At 38.5% G+C, this 20,172-nt stretch overlaps 1 protein-coding gene across 4 annotated transcripts in view; it reads right to left on the bottom strand.

Moving 5' to 3' along the window:
• Positions 1 to 20,122, bottom strand: part of vti1a (vesicle transport through interaction with t-SNAREs 1A) — a 113,467-nt gene extending 93,345 nt beyond the window's left edge. For 3 of the 4 annotated variants that reach the window (XM_071463643.1, XM_071463640.1, XM_071463642.1), the window contains exons 1-3: positions 19,921 to 20,119; positions 14,385 to 14,443; positions 13,325 to 13,435 (exon numbers count right to left, since the gene is read on the bottom strand). In XM_071463643.1, the coding sequence (XP_071319744.1) occupies positions 13,325 to 13,435; positions 14,385 to 14,443; positions 19,921 to 20,014 (264 nt within the window). In that variant the 5' untranslated portion in view covers positions 20,015 to 20,119. Of the gene's footprint in view, positions 1 to 13,324; positions 13,436 to 14,384; positions 14,444 to 19,920 lie in introns of all 4 variants that reach the window. The other variant, XM_071463644.1, reaches the window with a different exon arrangement.
• Positions 20,123 to 20,172: the final 50 nt, after the last annotated feature.

Below are 20,172 nucleotides of genomic sequence, written 5' to 3'. Positions count from 1 at the left end.
GAGACGAGGAAGCCTGGGAGAAGCACTGATTTGAATGTTGAGGCTTACGTCGCCTTCAAACCATATGCAGGGTTTTTTGGTATTTCTAAATAGCTGTTTGTTACAGATGAATGTATGAAACATATCTGCAATGAGAACAGAGTAGATAACAAAGAAAGTATAAAGAATGGAGAATGTCATTGAAATGAAAGTGTTGCTGCTTCTTCCCCTGTACAGTATACACTCCAGTTTTTGGATTCCCCCTCTGGAAAACAACTGATTCCTGAATGATTACTGCCACCCCATTTGATGTAAAACATAAACAGTTGTGCAATATTTACTGCTTCATACAGTAACTGATTTTTATTATAAGTTAGGATGTTAAGCAAAAAAATTGTTAAGTGCCAATAGGTTCACTCTTGAGGTCAGGAAAGCAGATATCAGATACTTGTTCTATATTAAAATCTTGTATTTTATAAAGAAAATTCACAGAATCTGCCTCATTCTAGTTACAGCATGTGGAGACTAAGCTCTGCATCTAAAGACAAAACCAACTAATCAGACTTTGTAACACAAAAAAGAATGAGAGCTTTCAGAAGATACCTTATTGCTCAGAAAAGAAAAAAAAGAGCTTTTTTTAATCCTTTTGAAAGGTCTGTCTTTTGTCACTTTTTTAATCTTGGGTGAGAATTTGCTTCTATTCCCGGAAGCACACATGAAAAGTACAAAGGTACATCTTAACTTTATGCAAAGTGGCCTGCCTTTAAAACTCTACGCATCCCGTCAAATGCGGCGATGGAGGTGCTGGTGTCCTGTCAAAAACACACGTTTTACCTCTGTTGACATGGATAGCAGGCAAAAAAAAAAAAAAAAAAAAGGATTCTTCTTTACCCATCAAAATGTAATTACATATGCATGCATAACAATTCATATCAGATATGCTAATCAGTTTGGCATAATCCTCTGAACGGTAAATGATATTTATTTAATTATAACGGATATATGGATCTTTCCTTTGTGTGCAATTTCTTTCTAGTATATGGGCATGCAAGGATATATACGGTCTAAATAATATTCCTATGATTTTTAAGTTCCTCCGAAGTCCGGAAAGAAGAAAGTAAATCTTAAAAACATCCATTTACAGGAAATGTATGAAGAATTGTAAAACAATGACCTTTCCTTGTTTCAAGCAGTTGACAACCGTCGTCTTTGTAATGTAAAGGAAAAGTTCCCATTTTACAAAAAATAAAATAAAATCATAATAATTAAAATCAAATGAACTGAGAATTATATACACATTCCAATGCCCTCCAACTCTCCTCCTTGCTTTTTGCCCAGTGCAACGAGTGACACAAGGACAAGCGCAAATAATTGTGGCGCCTGGAAAGCTGAAAAATGTAAACAGTTCATTAGACGGGAAATAAAAGGTGTAAAAATACCCAGGGGCAGAGTGTAATGAGGGGCCCTGAAGTTCCTCTGCAGTCTTTTTCCCTCCACTTTCCCAAGCTTTTCCTTTTCACCCTGCACACACGGCTGGTGGCATAGCATGGAGAGTAATTAACCATATTCAATTTACAATTCTACATTCCATTACAGACTTTTTTACCAGTAGGAGAACGGCTGGGCATTTCCATATTTAGACTTAATAACTCTTATGTCCAGCTCCATGTGCTTGCCTGAAAATGGCATCCAGCCTTTTATTTTCCTGTCATAGTTGCTCCATGAAGGTGAAAACATATCAGAACCACAATTTTAAAAGTAACCTGCTGGCGGGCATAAAACATATGAAAATGCAATATCCTTAAATATCTTGTACAAAAGACACAAACACAAAACACAAAAGTCTCAAGTCACCACTGAAATGACATTAAAGTGGCATCATAAAATGTCTGTGTTCACAAGAATGTGTGCTAAAATCAAAGGTTATCTATATCACTTCCTTTCCTCCCCCTGCTGTGATATTTTCCCAGGTGATGTGTGGACCAGTGCCAGCAGGTCCCGCTCTGCTTCCCCAAGTGGGGGCAGAGGTGGACTGATGCGGCATGGCGTTAAAAGGAAGCTGAGACCTTTAAGCAGGCACAAGTATCACAACAGCATCTTAAATAATGCATCTGTGCTTGGCAGGGGTTTAACACACACACACACACACACACACACACACACACACACACACACACACACATCCATGCAGCCAGCACAAATGAAAACAAACACACACACACACACACACAAATTGTCATCTGGCGTCTTCTACTCCTTAACACAAACAAATTGGGAGAGGTTGTTCAATTAAGTAAGCACTCTTTTTTAATGCATTTGATATATCATCAGACAAAGGCAAGCGGCTACAATTGGGATTGTCACAGGAGGGTGTCATTTGTGCCTTTTGTTTTACTGTGGTCTTTGGTGCAATTGAATCCTCCACTTCTGTCTGTTGTGTGTGTTTGTGCGAGTTCATACGTGTGCACAAGGGCTACTGCATGTAAGACGGAGGCTTCTACAAGCTTTTGCATCCCAGGGAAGCCTCCTTTAGAGAACGTACGCATGCAACATATGTGAACGGTAGCACAGTGTGTGTTCTTTCCCCTAATAAAAGTGCAGCAGTGGTAGAGAAGCTGGAGCCTTAGATAACAGCATGGGGCCTCTCATTAGCTCACAGGTTGGCGCTTTGGTGGCTTCTACGCACATGGCATTGTGTTCCACTTCCATGAAAAAACTGAAGGAGTCTCATGGAAGCAGTTGTCGAAAACACAAATAAAAGGTGAATGATCAACCACGGCAAGGTAATAAATAAGGCTGCGACATATCTAAACGGGCATGAGGTGAAGAGACTTTTTTTAGGGTGTACCTGCTTCAAACACATCTTGTGGCACTACAAAAAAAAAAGACATGGTCAGAAACAACTGTAAAAAAAATATCATCTTTATTAGCTTCATTCAACAGAAAATAAAAAATTATAATTTATTTTAACACTGTATCACTGAATCTATATATATATATATATATATATATATATATATATATATATATATATATATATAAATATTAGGCCACAGGTAAACACGATTTTATCTCTGGGGGAAAATACCTAGCTGTTTGCCGATGAGAGCACACTATTCTGATAGGGGCCTTTCATGGCTGTACCTCTGTGATAACAGTGGTGTATTTCCCTGTCAAAGTCATTTCTATTGCTAAGTACAACCGAGATCAGTCAATAAGCCTAACGACTGTACCCACATAGCGAGAGGCCAAGAGACGCAAGAGAAGGGGGGGGGGGGGGGGGGGATTGCAAGTGAACTCCAAACAAAAGAGCAAATTCGAGGAGGGCTTTGATTGAAGAAGCACCATATACTTTTTGAAGGCCAAGGGATCATCTCTCAATGGTTATTTCTTTAAGGCATGAGGGCCCGATTAAACCCAATATTAAAATATGGAGGCGCTTCTAATGAAAAATCAAAGGCCCTGTATCCCCTACCACAACCCCATCCTTCTCTCATGTTCTGTCAGGTTTCTACCCTAGCCCATGGTTGTGTAGGAGGGGACAGAAAGAAAGAAAGACAGAAAGAAAGTATGAAAAGAAAGAAAGAAAAGAGCCATAGAGGGAAAGAGAGAAAATGGGGAAAGAGGGAGGGTTATAGAGATGAGGGACCTAGGTGCTGGTGGTGCAAAACAGAGACAGACAGCATTGGTTGGAGGAGTAAATCAATAGAGCAGAGCCGTCGGGGAGGCGGGCAGCCAGGGCAAGGAGAGAGTAGAGGAGAGGGGGAACCAGCACAGGGGCCCGGGCTCCGATCACAACGCTGGCTTCTGGCGTGCAGTGGGGAATAAAGTGGGCCTCCCTGGGTCAGCACCAGAGAAAAAGGTGAGATTAGAGGAAAGTGGAGGAGGGATTTTCACAGAGTGAAGGTGGGAGGGGTGAGAGTTGGAGGATGACGAGGAGAGAGAGTGTGTGTGAGGGGGGGGTGCATTGCAGGATACCTGGCAAGCCAGGGACCAACCGGCCCATTAGCCTGTGGCTACCTACATATGGTTCACTGAACCCTCTGCTGAGGAGAGCTCCTCTCCTATCAGTCTTCCCATCCTTTTTTAAAGAAAGAAATACCTTCACTTTTAACCCTTTCTGTGCTTTGGAAAGAGGCTCACTCCTGACCTCGATTTATGATTCATTTTTGTTTGATGTCTATTCTTGGAGTGTTATCTAAAATTGAAAAATGTAATAAAAAAAAAAAAACCTAGACACAAAGGGAGAGGAGTCGGGCCTGCTGAGCATGTGCGTGTACGCGTCCGTCAGTGGACATGCACACAGAAGACTATCTTCTTCAGTGCTTTGCCTTTTCTTGTAATGTGACCATTGTTGCTACTGAATAGCTAGCTTATTAGCATAAGAATACAGCAGCACACACAGGGACTTAGCCAGATCATTATCTCTATATATTTATGTATACTTTGTTATTTCACTGGCCAGAACACATTCAAATGCTGATGAGGCCAGTAAGGCCCCTTTCCAAAGCTCTTCCAACATGTGCCCTCCTGAACTTCCCAATACACTTACCCGTTTCCTGGGAGTCTGCAGGTTTTGTACTGGAATTTACAACAGTAGTTCAAAAATTATGAGAAATAGGCAACTGAGGGCTACAGAGAGGACTGGTTTACATCTCTTAAGAAGATTTAAAAAACTAGTGCACAGAAAAGAACAGGGTATATTTTACCCAGGAATAAACAGGGGAGTTGAATAGTTCCCAAAAACAATCATTTGCTGTTAATATTTCAAAAGTGACAGTAATATAAAATATAAAAGCACCACTGCAAACCATTGCAAAATTAAAAACTAACAAATACATTCATTTCATGAGTAATTTGATCACTTTAAATAGGCAGCATACTTTTTTTTCTACCCTGGATTTCTATTTGATACAAGTACTTAAAGCAAAGAATGTGTTCGGTGAAAGTGATCATTTCTGAATAAAAATGTACAAAGACAACAATGTACAAAAAGCTTGACAATGCAGAACAAACAAGTGTTCTATGGTGATGAGGGAAACAAAACTAAAGAGTTTAGTCTCACTGCAGGAGTAGGCTGATGCTCTAATGGTGGCCAACCTCTGGGATAATTGAAAAAAAAAAAAAAACCTTAATTCATCTTTCACAATGTAATTCTGATCAAGGCCACAGCCAGATTCCACTGCAGGCTTCAAAAACACCAGAGAAAAGGCAAAATTGTTGGTCGCTGAGAGCAAAAACATTTTCCCTTTCTTTCTGGCACGCTCCCTCATTAGAAACACTTAGGATGTGAGAAAGAAACTAAGTTTAATTGTTTGTCTGCATGTGTGCGCTTGTTTGTGTGAAGGCAGTGTGAGCAGGGGTTAAAACATGTGTAAACATGGAGCCTTAACTATTAAGAAACACCAGTAAAGATGCAATGTAAAGACTTCTTCCACCATCCTCTGAGGCTTTCTTATTAAAAAGCAAATGCCACTGCCTAAAATACAGGGGGAAAACACAGACCCAATGATTCATAATATATTTCATAAATACTTCATGAATCCCCTCACCATACTTAAGCCAGTCTGGCAAAAAAGAAAACATTGTCACCTATTCTAGTACCCGCTTGTCAGCACATCACTGGGGAGTGGGTGTCACATGTCACTTCTGGTTTACACTACTGCGTGGGACAGGCTCGGTGCACGGAAATCGGGGGTAGGACAGAAAGAAGAACAGAAGGAAAAGTGAAGGGGAGGTGGAAAGGGGAGTAAAGAGAGGGGGGACGGTGGAGGAGGAGGGGCTGTTATCATATCATCGCCCCATGTCTTTATATTTTCCCCCTTATTATCTTTGGCCCCCACTCATTCCAGTCACTCAATCACACAAGCCCTGAGGACAGCGAGGGGACCTGGGAGGGCCTTCGCTTCATGGCAGACTCAGCCAGACAAGCGTCTGAAAGCTATACTGATCGCTGTCAGTGTGTGTGGAAGTAAGTCGACTTTGGAGGGGCCAGGAGAGATAAGCGAGAGAGGAAACGATTGCGTGGAAGGATAACGGCCGAATTTGCACACTACCAAACAAAACCTGTGCTCCAGGCATAATGCAGATACCCTACCCACACAGACAAGTGTTAACATGAAGAGACAAAGTAAGGGGTGATCTGCTAACAAATTATGGGCTATGTGATTTCTACAAGTCAACTAATACTTGTTAATGACAATAAAGGGATGACGGGTCTACTTCTCTTTCTGAGATGCTCACCTTAGCTCTTATACTCATAAAATTGTTCACAAACATATTTGTTTCCTTGTTTTCTTCTCTTTTCTTCTTCTCTAAAATTCCTCCCGGTCAGTGCTAATTAGTTGCCACATTACTTTAAATTGTTTATTTGAAAATGGACTACTACTAAGGTTAAATGATGTTGTAGTCATACTTTGCCATACTTTGCCAAAAGGGGGGATTTTCAGCTTCTAAGACTGGACCCTTCCATCATCAATAAAACTTCCATTTGGAATCAAAACGATTACTATAATTACTTAATTACTGAATGATAATTCATTCCTATTGATTCCATGTCAGAAAATTAGCTATAGTAATGCAAAACAAGCAGCACATTTCAGTGTAGTTGGTCAGAAATCAGTCCCTCCTATAATGTAAACATGCAAAACGTTATCCATACATTTTAATTACCAAAAAGTAACCAAAAGAACCACTTTCTCATATGACATTCTGGTTTTTGTTTCTCTTGCATTTTTTCTGACAAATGTAAACATGGCACTTCCAGCCAGCAAATTGTTTTGTCCTTCTTGTGAACTGTCCTTCAACCAAGCTTTGACCCACTGCTGCCATTACACCATCAAACCCATAAAAAATGGTTTCAACATGAGTGACAAAAGGCTAATCCGCAAATGAATCCCATCTTAGTGTCCATAAAGAAGACATGGAAAAGCCTCCAACGCCAAAAAATCCACAAAGGGCTTGAGGAAGAAATACTATGCACAACAACTTCCAAATGAAAGACATGATTCATAAGTAGAGAAGAAGATCTGTTTGTTTACATCTTAAATCTGCACTCAGCTCAGAGGAAATATAGGGGGAAAATCCCTGTCATTTCAGGGGCTGCTTTTATGACTTTTTATGAGTGATTAGACTTTGGTGTCATTGATGGGTTGTTAAGCAATAAACCATAAAAAGAGTCAATCTGCCTTTACTCCTCCGTGTTTAATAAGAACAAGTAAGCCAAGGCAACCTAAGGCGATTTAAAGTGTCTAACATCCGACTAATGTTGGTCTGTCATGTTACTGCTTGCAGGAGTCACCATAATGAGGACAAGGGGCAAACAAAAAGAATCATTCAAGATGGATTACAAAAGGCAAATTTATAATCACAACTAGTGTGGTTAGAGGGAAGTACAGTGGTCCTAAAATCTCCCATCAAAACCTAAATCTCAATATAATTATCAGCATCTGGTTTAAAAATTACATTTATGATGTCAGAGCTTCTTAAGACAAATACATAACTGTCTGATAAATGACTTTGCAAACTCTTATTTCTCTTTTTATGTTGCTAATTGTGACAAACATAATGAGTTTATGACCACTGTCAGCTGAAGATGGACAGTCACCACAACCTTGAATTGTCCATGACCACTAAATAAAAAATTCAACATGAACATTCATGCAGTGTATAACTGAAGAACACCTTCATCTTGGTTACATTTGGGGGATGCTCTCCAAACACACACCCAGATATTACTTTGAGTGAAGAAGAAGCAACAGTTCAAACGCTGAACTCTAACCTAGAGCAGAAAGCATTCACATAGAGACAATACCCTATACATATTGCATTAAAAAAAAAAACACTAGAAAAATGTTAATTTATTGCCAATGATGAACCCATCACGCATGACCCTCAGATGTGGAGGCAAGAAATAGCTCTGGGGTTTGGAAACAGAAAAAAGTGACTTGATGAAACCTCCTTCTAACATTCTTACTGGCAACTCAAACATGTAGCCTGAGATGTGTGTGGTAAAGTCAGGAGTCATTCATTGCTTCTTCTACAACAAGTCAATTTATTCTGATAATAGGGAACCAAATCAAATCTTAGTTACAGTAGTCGACTTTGGACTCATCTGAGGAATGTTCCCATTTGATACTCATCCGATTTGATCATTATCATTAACTCATCTTATTTATATTTCCACATTTCAATAAATTTTTCCGTATTCACAAATTCAACTTAAAAAGTCCGATGTGCCAATTCATTAAATAGAGCACTCAAGGTTCGTCCCATTTGAAAGCTAATTTTCAAGTTATCTCTGGAGGGTCACCGACAACCACTTATGAAATTGACTGAATTGAATTTTAAAAAATTAAATCGGAACCAACACCTTTTTCAATCCATTCACCTCAATGTACCTGGCAAATAAACTGTGCAATATTTCAAGGTTGGCTGACTCTTTGGAAATGCATTTATTATCTCTCTGACCCTAGGAGGTTTTCCATCTAAAGCTTTGTGCTAAAGGAAAAGGCAGTCCAGACATCCTACTTGACCATGACTGTACCTCCAAAGAATGACCCAGCAGACAATCAGAAATTAAGAAGGGACAGCAGTTGTATCCCTGTGACAGTTGGCCTCATGATTAAATATCTGAAAACACAAGTAGGAACAATTATTGCAATATCCATAATGGAATACATGTAGATAGGATTAAGAGACAGAAGAAAATCATTCCTTCATAATTTCAAACCCTACTGAATAGGTCTGTTTTGAAGTTATATACTGTATTTCAGGTTAATCAAAATGTGACTGTATCACATTTTTTACATCTTTCAACTTGTATAATACACTCTGACATCATATTTACCAATCTCACATAAAGACTGGGTAATTATATGTGTTTCAAAAGGAACAATGTGGCATGGTAATGAATGTCATCTTCATGGTCATTAATGAAACAGTAGATAGCATTTTGTGGCTGATCAACAATAGCTTTCTATTCAGACAAAATTGGGGTTGATCTAAGGAAATGAATCCTTCTATACAGTACCACAAAAATTACAGTGACTCTAATGGCATTAACAAAACTGCCTTGACCATTACTGACATACACTCCTACTTAATGACAGAAAAATGTATTCAACATTAAAACTTGTGAGAGCTTGATATTTTATTACTACCAATTAACCGTTATTAGAGTCAAGGATCCTTGAATACAAAGCCCCTAACATTTGAATCAGAAGTGCTTTAGCTACTGAAAAGAAAACAAAAAGTGAGCCCACCTCCTGAAACACAACATAACGGTTTCATTCATATTTTGTTTTGCTTCCTTAATTGACTTTCAGAGTAGGTGAAGCTGGACAGAGACAAAATAAAGAAAACACAATGTCGGCACCCAGACTACTGTAAGTCACTTTGTATTAAATTGATTTTTACCACAAGGACATTTTAGTTACATTATTTTCAGTCTCTATTACACGGCATAAAGAATGAGGTCAGGCATAGTAATAAGTGGAAGGATTTATCATAGCAAGTCCACTCATACATCTCAAAGGCAAAGTAATTGGTAAATGTGACCAATATTGTCCTTGTCATGTACCCTAAGTTGAAGAAAATTCTTAGAGCAATACCGCCATCTGCTGCAAAAAGAGATCAACAACCACACCAGCTAATTTGAGCAGTAGGCACACTAACAGTCAAAGTAAAAGCAACACACTCAGAATCACCTATAAATGCAATTAAGAGACATTTTCAAATGTTTCAATGTTAACGTATTTAAGATGTTCTCAAAAAAAATATTATAACCTTTGTAGCTACTGTTGAGTAATTACACTGAATTTAGGGATAAGCCCTTTTAGGTTTGTGACCAACATTTCTCATAAAAATTCAACTCATGTATTAAACAAGCTGGAAGGTTGGACAAAGTTATTGTGTATTGTGTATTTACCATTGGTAACGATTATATAATGAATTTAGGGCTGCAACTTACAATAATTACATTATTGATTAATCTTCTGATTACTGAATACATTTGGTCAATCAAAGAGTGAAAAATCCTCATTGAGGAGATATTAGAAAATTGCCCTGTTCTGGACAAGCACCACTCCAAAATACAAAGATGTTCCATTTACTCTCACATAAGGCTGAGACAAGAGGCAAATCCTCACAAATGACAAGTTGGTGCTGGAGAGGGATTGCACTTAAAAAGAAAAGAGAAACTTTGCCAATTATTTTTCTGTTGATCAATGGATGAATTAACTGACAATTCGTTTCAGGGCTACATCTTATTTAAACCATTTAAGACCCAGAACAAAAACTCCTCTAAATCTCTGAGCCAGTGCAGCTTTATACAGGTTAAAGCTGACATCTCATCATGTCCATGTCATCATACATTTACAATTAACATGCTACATATTTTGAGTCACATCGTCAAACCTGGATTGTGTTTTGTGCGACACATCAGACATCCGTGGACCCCCATCTTCTCCAGTAAGACACACCAAACGTGGCTCTTTGAAGATGGTGGCTCTGTTTACCCGATAGATTTCATTAAATTAAGCTTACGTTAGGCCTCTCCTTTCCCTGATCAAAGCCACTACTAAGAGCCATGCCATTCTGCTTCCCCTGACTTGAACAAGCTGAGTCCATCAAATCGGATTTTCATTGTCCTTTTTAATTTTTTTTTACACTAACATTGGTCAGGCTGACATCCCCTTTGGCTGCTACAACGCCTGTTTGTCGTGGCCCAGCACCTTTAAGACTCCCACTGTCCCCTCTATTATCGCAATGAAGCTGTCAGTCGAACCAACAAAGCTACATCTCATATATACACCTTTGGGATGCCTGTGTGATAAGTTGCCTTCCTGGATGAAATGGCTAGGTTACTGAGGTCGACTCGGGCCCTGTCTGGAAAGGAGCAGGAATGTGGTCTCAAGCTGGCACACCGGTGGTAGAAAGACTTCAAACCACGGGTGAATGGGAGGATGAGAGAGCAGGTTAAGGGGGAGACACCCGTGGGAGGCCAGTAGGGGGTGGGGTTGCGGGGGGAGACTGGGTAGTGAGGGAGTGGAAAGGCCTTGATATCCACGGAAAGCACAACAAAGCCGAAGCTTTTTACATTAAAAAGAAAGGAGATTGCCTTTTTTCCACTAGACGCCTTTCGAGCCGAGTGTCATGTCCTCCCTAGGCCTGCAGGAAGTGAGAGGCTGAGCTTGGCTATAGCATTTGGCACATCTGAAGCACATCTGAGGGGGCTGAAGTTCTTGCATTCTGAACACTTGCATCAGATTTACAGGAGACCAGATATACTAGATGTTCCTGTGTGAAGTGGGTGATCCTAGTTTAAATGTACCCTGATCTGACCACACCACACACGGAGCTGTAAAAATGAAAATTACTGTCAAATTGGGGAATCACATACTTACATACAACCTGTCAAGTATGCAGCGACATGGATGTAAGCATTGAGATGTAATTGTGTTTAGTTTCATAAAGTGAGTGAAGCAATGCTAACTTTTTACAGGTTAAAGAAACACATTTTCCCACATGCCCCTAAGAAAGGCAAGTAATGAAAATTAGCACCAATATCAGCCACAGCAGGTGTTAACTGCTTGATGATTAAGCACGGTAAGTGTGGGGAGAAGAAAAGTTAAAGATTAATCATCAGCCAATTAAATGCCCATGGCGAGGAAAGCAAACTGTCTTGGCACAGAGAAATCCTCTGTGATCTCAGTTAGCACATCTCAGTGGTGTGCTCACAGATCACTAGCACATAATATCTCCATGCACATGGGTTGTTTATGCATGTTTGCTTGTTTGTTCTGCACTTGGAATAGTGAGAGATTGTGGATGAGGTGTTGTATTTTTAAATTTAATTCAATACAGATTTCCAAAAGCATATTGTGGTTAATGATATGTTTGGTATATGATGATGTTTGGGCTGATGATTAGGGTGAAATATGAGCAGGTTTTAATTCAGATTCATTTTGTTTGTGAGAAGAAGATGAGAGCATGAGCTAAAGTAGTATGAGAAACACAATGTTCAGACACATGACTTTTACGTCATAATTTACAGCATTATTTTACATAATGTTTATCAAGTTAGTCATATGTCTATAATCCTATTTTGTGAAAATGTGATTCTTATAGATTCTGATTATGTCTTAAGCAGTCTAAAATTATGCATTTTAAACAGTTTGCAGTGGTTAACATTATTTCCTGATATCCTTTCCTTCAAGCATTAGCTCTATCATAGTAGAGAAAAAGTCCACATTTGAGAGGAAAGCTCCTTCACTTCATTTCAAGGTTTTGAGTAAAGTTTGTTGACTATTTTTCCAAAATCTAAAAGGTAACAAAACCACATTGAAATCACATTAACAACAAGGTTAAATACTGCACCTCTCCCAGGCCAGCCTTTTGTGAATTTATTTAAAAGTTCTTAAATGTCTGATTCAGTTTTTATTTGTCCAAGCCAATCTGAGGTTGTGGATTTATTTCACATCACATTTGATTTGTGGGAGGACTCGTCTGCTCTCGAGCTCAAGGTCAGCTGCATTCACACTACGGGTTTATTATCATGTGAGAACCAGCACAACAAAACTGACAACAGAAAACAATAGCAGACGAGAGGAAAAAAGTAAAGATATCATTAAAGATACAGATCTTTTTGCAAGGTAAAGATCTGAATACAAACAGTAATATTTTAAACATATTTTGCAACACAAGGGTAATGAGAGAATTCAGAAAAGAAAAAAAAAACAAGAACAAGCAACAGATTATTTGCACCAGATAATTGCTTATTTCTATGACATTACTGATTAAGTGAAGCACTGGTAGCCAACATTGTGGACTAAAAGCAAGTGACCCCAAAGACTGGGCTGTTCATTAAGCTTTGATAGAGGCTAGAGATCAAGTCAAGACATACAGCGATTTATGAATTACTAAACAAGGCCAGATTCTGCAGCAACAACGTGTACACACACACACACACACACACACACACACACACACACACACACACACACACACACACACACACACACACACACACACACACACACACACACAGTTCTCGATAGGCATCACTTCTAGGCTTCTACAAACAATGAATTAACCTCAGTGGATGCACCACTGAGCTTCAGCATAGGTCTGTTTGTGTGAGGGAGAATGCATTTGGTTGAGAGTCCAAACACTGGCCAAGTGACAACTTTTAACTATGTATGCATATGTATATGCAGTATATTATATTATATAGATTAAAATTTTGGAAATCACACTTTTCGACAGAATTTGTTAAATGTCAGTGTTGTACATTGTAACTAACATTTCAATGATAATTAAAGATTTTCTTAAATGTTGTACTTACAAACTCTTTCTCAAGCTTCTCCATTTCCTGCTTGTAGCTCTTCAGTCTGCTGTTGTACATGGCTCGACTCTGGATAGGAATCTCTCGCACCTCCAGGTCCATCTGCTCCAGCTAAAATCCGCAGTTAATCCAGTTACTTTAACAAACATTTCAAATATTTGACTATCATTTCACTATTATTTGAAAAAAGACAGGTTTAGAGTTCATTGTGATCGACATTTACATCATAATGTGAAGGAACCAACCTGGTGAAATGTGTTTTTAATTATAATCATTTTCATGGCACCGTCAAACAAATGCTTAAAAAAAAATTCTAGGCCTCTCTTTTCTCTAATGATCATATTTCTCTTGCTATATACACATTCCTGTAAATTGCATTCCTAAGTCTCTCAAAAATGTTACTATGTATGACAAAAAGGTGCTCCAGATAGAAATTGTGACAACTCTGAAAACATTAAACTTTCTGAAATGAGTTACTACCAATGTTGATTGTAAAAAGAAAATGACTCCCGCTCACGTCACCCAGCTGTGATAAAAGCTGTGACAGAGGAAGGATGTTCTGTAAATAAATACACAATCAAATATGAGGGCCCCTTCATTGCTGCAACATGCACAGGCCTAACAATGTCACTGCGAATCAAGGAAAAGTACATTTGATGCATGGCTAGACAGGTCTCTCTGTGGCAGATTTGGAGGAAAACAATCACTGTGACATAACAAGACAACTGCAACAACAATTTGTCTCTGTCAGGTGACTTTGCTCATTTTTAAACAGCAACATGAAGACTCCCACCTCAAGATAATGGCTTGAAATGTGTCATAGGGGTGTCACTTAAAAGCAGATTATGGGAAAGCAATCATGTGAGGAGGAAGCCTCCTTTCCGCCATGTGAAGTGTGTGTGTGTGTGTGTGTGTGTGTGTGTATGTCATGTCACCACCAGGATAATACAGGTGCTGTTGTCTTGTTGTCTGGTGCCAGTGAAAATTGTCCCCTCCCTCTTTCCACAAATTCATTATTTAGGAAATGGGAAGAGGAGAAAATTACTGATCAAAGACGTACCAACTCTCTGACTTCTTCAAGCTGTTTGTCAACATTTAGAACCAGCTGTGTCTTCTCCTCTGAAAAGGAAAAAAACAGCAACATATTGATCAGCCGACAGAGGAACAGCGCTTCATGACAACAACCTAACTCCCCCACAACAGGGGAAGAGACGGGGGGAGAGAGATAGAAAGAGACTGGGAGAAAACAACACACGAGGACACATTTGAAGATATATTTACACATTCTCTCCACACGACGAGCCAACATTTGATGTCTCTTAGTTATTGGCGTCTATGAGGCCTTTGTTGGTTTCTGTTGAGGAGCAGTGAGACACCTCGTGCCAACTCAAAGGGAAGGGAGGTGTCAGCTTTGCTCACTTGCCAGAAGTATGAGTCCCACTCAGAATGACTAACGCACCATTCTGCACCTCACCCTGTGGCTGCTCTTCCACATTACCCATTGAAACTCATTAGGACTGGCGAGAGTTCCAAAGAAGCGTGTAAACTATAGTTCATCCCATTGTTATTTAAGGCAGCAACATCACCTCATACAAGAACTGCTCTTTGTTCTGAAATTAGCTCTTTGCCATTAAAGTAAACCATGTGGAACATAGAGGTTTGGTTTGGCCGTTTAACAATAAAGAATTATAGAACATGTTTCAAAGAAGATAAAAACGTGGGAAGATTGACCAAAACTCTGAAATACATGACAAAATGTGTTTAAATATCTAAATTTTAGGTCCATTCACCAATTACTGGGTCATTTTTAAAGCCATATGTAACCATACTGGTTAGTGACTCCCTAATGTTTGAATTTGTCTGCTTCTTATTCTTGTTAAGATATGTTAGAGCTAGTCAGACAAAATAAACTGTTTACAAGTTTTACAAGTTTTAAGCTCTGGTGACATGGTGGCATGTACCATTATTTTCAAAATAAGATGAGAATAAGATGAACTAAACTTAATTTATAAAATGAATTAATCAAGCAAAATACTTCATATTTAGAAAAAAGGTTGCTGTAACCTTTCACAGTCCATTATTAGTGTTAAGTTGTTAATATTCAAAATCCACTCCATTACAATAATGGATAGGCCTTATTTTAAGAGTAAATGCTTCAATAAGTGAAACAACAGATTTAACACTTTTAACTCTCTCCAGCTGTGAGCAGCTCTTCCATTTGCTGTGTTTCCTGCATTAGTGGTTTGAGTATACCTCATTTTGTAGTGAAAATACATACCCAAAGCCTGCTTCGACTTAGTATGAAGTATGGATTTCGGACAAAGTGTGACAGTGAATCAATATGTACGATACGAGGACCCTTAAAACAAAGCAGCTAAGTGGATTTCAGGCATCGTCCATTTTATTATTTATACCTGTGCTTTTCCTAGTGTGACATTTCAAAACATCTTTTGTAAAAAGGAGCCTAAGACTTTAAAGTACTCCTGCCAAGACACAGGAGTATATGGGAATAGATCACAAACCAATTTTCATCTAGTCACTACTCTTTGGCCAAATCCCAACTTATATTATGGTGAAAAATAGAAATCAACCATATACACAAATGATAACAATGGAGGTCTCAATTTCAGCTCTAAGGCCTTTTATTGGTAAGTGTCATTGAAGTCTGGCAAATTCAAACAAAACATTGTTTTAAGCATACCTGAAACTACAATTCTTAGAACACAATATTGCCCAAGAAGTGACTCCTGTCTGCCAAAACAACAAACATACTGCAATTTCAGCAGACAGTACTCTTCAGCAGAAGAGGAAACTGAAGAAATCACTTAATCTTTGAACAGACAATCTTAGCAAATCAGTTTTAGCATCCTTTTGGAATATCAGCATGTCAGTACTCACAATACAAGCAGAAAAGAGGTGATGTAAGACAGAGTGTTCTTAAATTTTCTCCTTAAAATACAAAGTCATTCAAAAAAAAAATCATAACAGTGATCAATTCAAATATTTATTTTTTCAATCATCACCATTTCTGATGTGTTCTTAAAAGGCATCAATTAACTGAAAATTCGTAATCAAATAAATCAAGTATCATGAGCAGAATGTGACAGTTCTTTAACCTGATCATTGACAACATTTAAAATGAATTAAATGCAAAGTCTACAAAACTTCAAATTCCAAGCAAATCACACAGCTGTCAGCTGTGGGACTATAAAATCATAAAAAAGCTAAGATAAGATCTTCATTTCTCAGGCACTATGGGCCAACGTTACCTTTTGCCAATCCTAAAATTCATGTCCAACCTCACAACCTACACAGTAAACAGCCTGAGGCGATTTACTGAAAGGTGAGCTGGTGCATTCTTGCTCAAACTCAGGCCCAAGCCAGGGGGCTGTGAAATATGTATGGATTTTTACCAAGACTAGAACCTGCTGACTGACGGATGAGGAGTTTTGTACACAGACATAACGCAAATAACGAAGAAATAGGGATTGGCAAAAAAAAAGCTCCATGTTTGAGTTGCAATGATTGACAGGCAATCTCTTGCCATGAACACTCAAAGGTGAAAAAATTACATTCATGTTTCATGGAACAAGGCCTAACATTTGATTGTATTCTTATTCAAATATTCCCCGAACCTTAGGTTTTGGGGGATGGTAACAAATAAATATATAAACACTCATTCATTTTACTGCTACATGAATGAAGACAGTCAAGGACATTTTTTCCACATGCTATGGCCATTATCAGCAATTGTGCACATGTGAAATGGAGAGATACAACAACAGCAATGACAAAAGCCCTTTGTCTGGAGCTATATTAATGTATTAAATAGAGGTCTGTCAAACCATGGGTAAAATTCAGCCACTTCAGGAAGAAGAGCCAGAGGGAGTTAAGAAAGGAAGAGAAGAAAACCCCTAATGAGAAGGAAGGGAAATGAAATTCAACTGTAAACTGTTCTGTTGGTGGCAGAACACATAGAACAACTACTTATGGTTGCAGTGTGTTTCCTGGCTTTGTACATATTCATATGGGCTTACAGTTAACAGATGGCGAGAGGAAGCAATGTGGAATTACTCTGTGGAATGGGCTGCCATGAATCTTCAAAGATGCCAATTCCAAAACAGAAATATTTAGTCAGCTGAGGTTTTGTGAGAAGCAGTGCCCTTTGAAAACCAATGAGCAAGTGTGAGCCCAGAGTAGAAGATAAACACCCTAAGTAGGGGTTGGAAGTGGTTTTTACCAATCAAAACTAAAACTACTATTGCAGTAGTCAACTAGTTGAGGACAATACAATTTTGGCCACAACCACCTCTTGCACATATCTCAAAAATGAATAAATTTCACACTATAAAATTCCACTTGAACTTTTTTTAAATATCATTTAAAACTTAGAATTAAAACTGAGTTTTTATGTTTACATAACTGGATCAATGCAAACTTGATTACTATTTTACCTCCATTTGTAACTGGAATAAGTACTCAGTGGCATATAGTAACTCAAATTTATGAGGTTGTAAGTGCATTGAAAGAGTGTTTAAGCTGTGTAAATAAGGACACTGACGAGCACAAGCAGGCCACTGTGCACAGCTGAAGGCTGGCACAATGATAGCCGAGTGACGATGCCTGTTTTCAAAGGTTCTATACATGTAGCAGGGAAAACAAGTCATGTGTCTGAATGTGAGAATATAGTGTCTGACAGTAAAGACATCCCAGGGCAGCATGTTGAATGTACAATATTAAAACCTTACCAAAATAAAGTTTTTGAATAACACAAAAACATTTTGAGAAAAAACAGACTGGGTAGAATAGGTGCATCAGCTCTACTCGACAAACTTTGAGGGAAGTTATTGCGTGGAGTTGATAGCATGGCCATATATCAGCCTTTCTGAGAATTATTTTGTATATTGTTAATACTACTGTAATCAAATGTTTCACTGCAATGTTATGTTTTTCATTTATGCCTTAAATTTGGATTCACTGAAAATCATGATGTACAGTAAAACAATGAGAAAACTGTTCTCAGCCCTAAAGCCTTTTAGACTGAAGCTTGGGTCACTAGGCCCCAATCCAATGAGTACTGCAGCACTAAATGAACATGTGATCAATCACATCCTCTTTGCCCTTTATACAGAACTGTGCCTGCTGGCGCCTGTAAATAAATCTGCTTTAAAATCGCTGGCATAGGTGCGCTGTTGAACCTACTCATTATAATGGATTTTTTTTTACAATGTTTTTCCCAATGTTTACTTAAATCATGATAATAAATTAGTTTAGATTTACTATCTTTATGAATACAGCAATTCTGAGTGGGACACAATACCCATCATCTTGTTGCAACTTCGAATCAGATTGATCTTGCGTGCTCAATGTCACCCCCTGTTCTCTCCCCCTTTTAATGTCTTTCTTCACTGTACAAGGACTCTGATAGGAATGTGATAAACATAAAGTTTAAGAGATTACTGTCCCAAATATTTTTTACTATATTCTTGGCAACAAAGTAAGAACTGCTCATATCAAACAACCTGACGAATTTGTGAATTGCCTTTACCTGACAGTCACTAAAAAAATAATTTACAGTGTAAACATGCTCTTTAAATTTTTTGCAATGTATGCTGACATGCTGTACAGAAGTAACAGGCCTGTGAGCAGAGTAACTAAATCAACTGCATGGGTGTCATCTGGAGAATACAAGAAACAAGTCCTGTACACAAAACTAACCAAGGAGAAAGCAAATCCAACAAAGCAGAGCATTTGTGTGAAATAACAGATACTGACTTGACTGAATAGATAATCTTATTAGAACTCTTGAATTGTCATTTGTCTTTTCATCAGTTTTTTTATACCCACATACTAAATTAGACAGTCACTGGCATTGGAACCCATTCAAACATTTATTGGGCAGAGGACACTTAAACAGCAAACACATTCATATCTATGGTGACGTCATCACACCCAGTATACCTAGAGTGCTAAAAGAAACCACAGGCCGCAGACTTCTTCACAGAAGACATTTTTCTTGTCATAGGAGGAAAAGCACAGGTGTAACTAATAACATTAATCATCTACTGAGGCGTCCCAGTGAGCCAGCATGCACAGTAGCAGGACCCCAAGACTTGCACACAACTGAAATGCAGCCCTTATTAATGTTATTAATAACACCTATGAAAAGTAAAAATGTCTGCTAAGAAAAAGGTTTAGTCCACACAGGTCTAATCTCTTGTTGTAAGGTGACAGCACTTTCTACACTATGTTATATAATATTATGGAAAAGTGACTAGAGGCAGCAGGCTTAAATAGCATATATTTGAACCAGTGGAAAAAATTACATGTTATTTGCCACTAAATTCAATATCTCTCATGTTCACACTGTCGGGAATCCACTAAAGGCGTGATAAACCCGTCAGTGACAGGTGATTTTGTTTTTTCATACGCCACTAAAAAAACACTGTAGCTGTTTCACAATTCAGTGCAACATTTAACCAGAAGATAATAAGGTATATTAATGAAGTAAGCTACACCTGCTACCGTTAGCTTGCCAGCTAACTGACAGCTAGCTCCAACTCAGCGATTCCAGCTAATAAATACAACTGTCTTACCTCCACTTAGCTTGGGAATTCTGCCAATTTTGTTAGTTATTTCTGCTGTAATGGTTCCAAAGTCCTGCTCGTAGGCTTCAAAGTCTGAAGACATGCTGACGTTTAAGTTTAAAACAAGTGGTTTCTGGTTGACAGTTAGCTCAGAATAATAACAACAAGGCTCGAATGGAGTCCTTTCCTTGAGTCGCAGTGTAAAATGCTCGGCAAGGACCTGGACTTTGATTTTATTTTCCGCCACTGAAAATTGTTCAG

The sequence above is a fragment of the Trachinotus anak genome, unplaced genomic scaffold, assembly GCF_046630095.1.
Source record: "Trachinotus anak isolate AG129_WGS33_773 ecotype Australia unplaced genomic scaffold, CSIRO_AGI_Tana_v1 ptg000025l, whole genome shotgun sequence".
In the NCBI taxonomy this organism is placed as follows: domain Eukaryota; kingdom Metazoa; phylum Chordata; class Actinopteri; order Carangiformes; family Carangidae; genus Trachinotus; species Trachinotus anak.
Note: the sequence above shows the minus strand (reverse complement) of the source record. Positions and strands in the feature narration are given on the sequence as shown.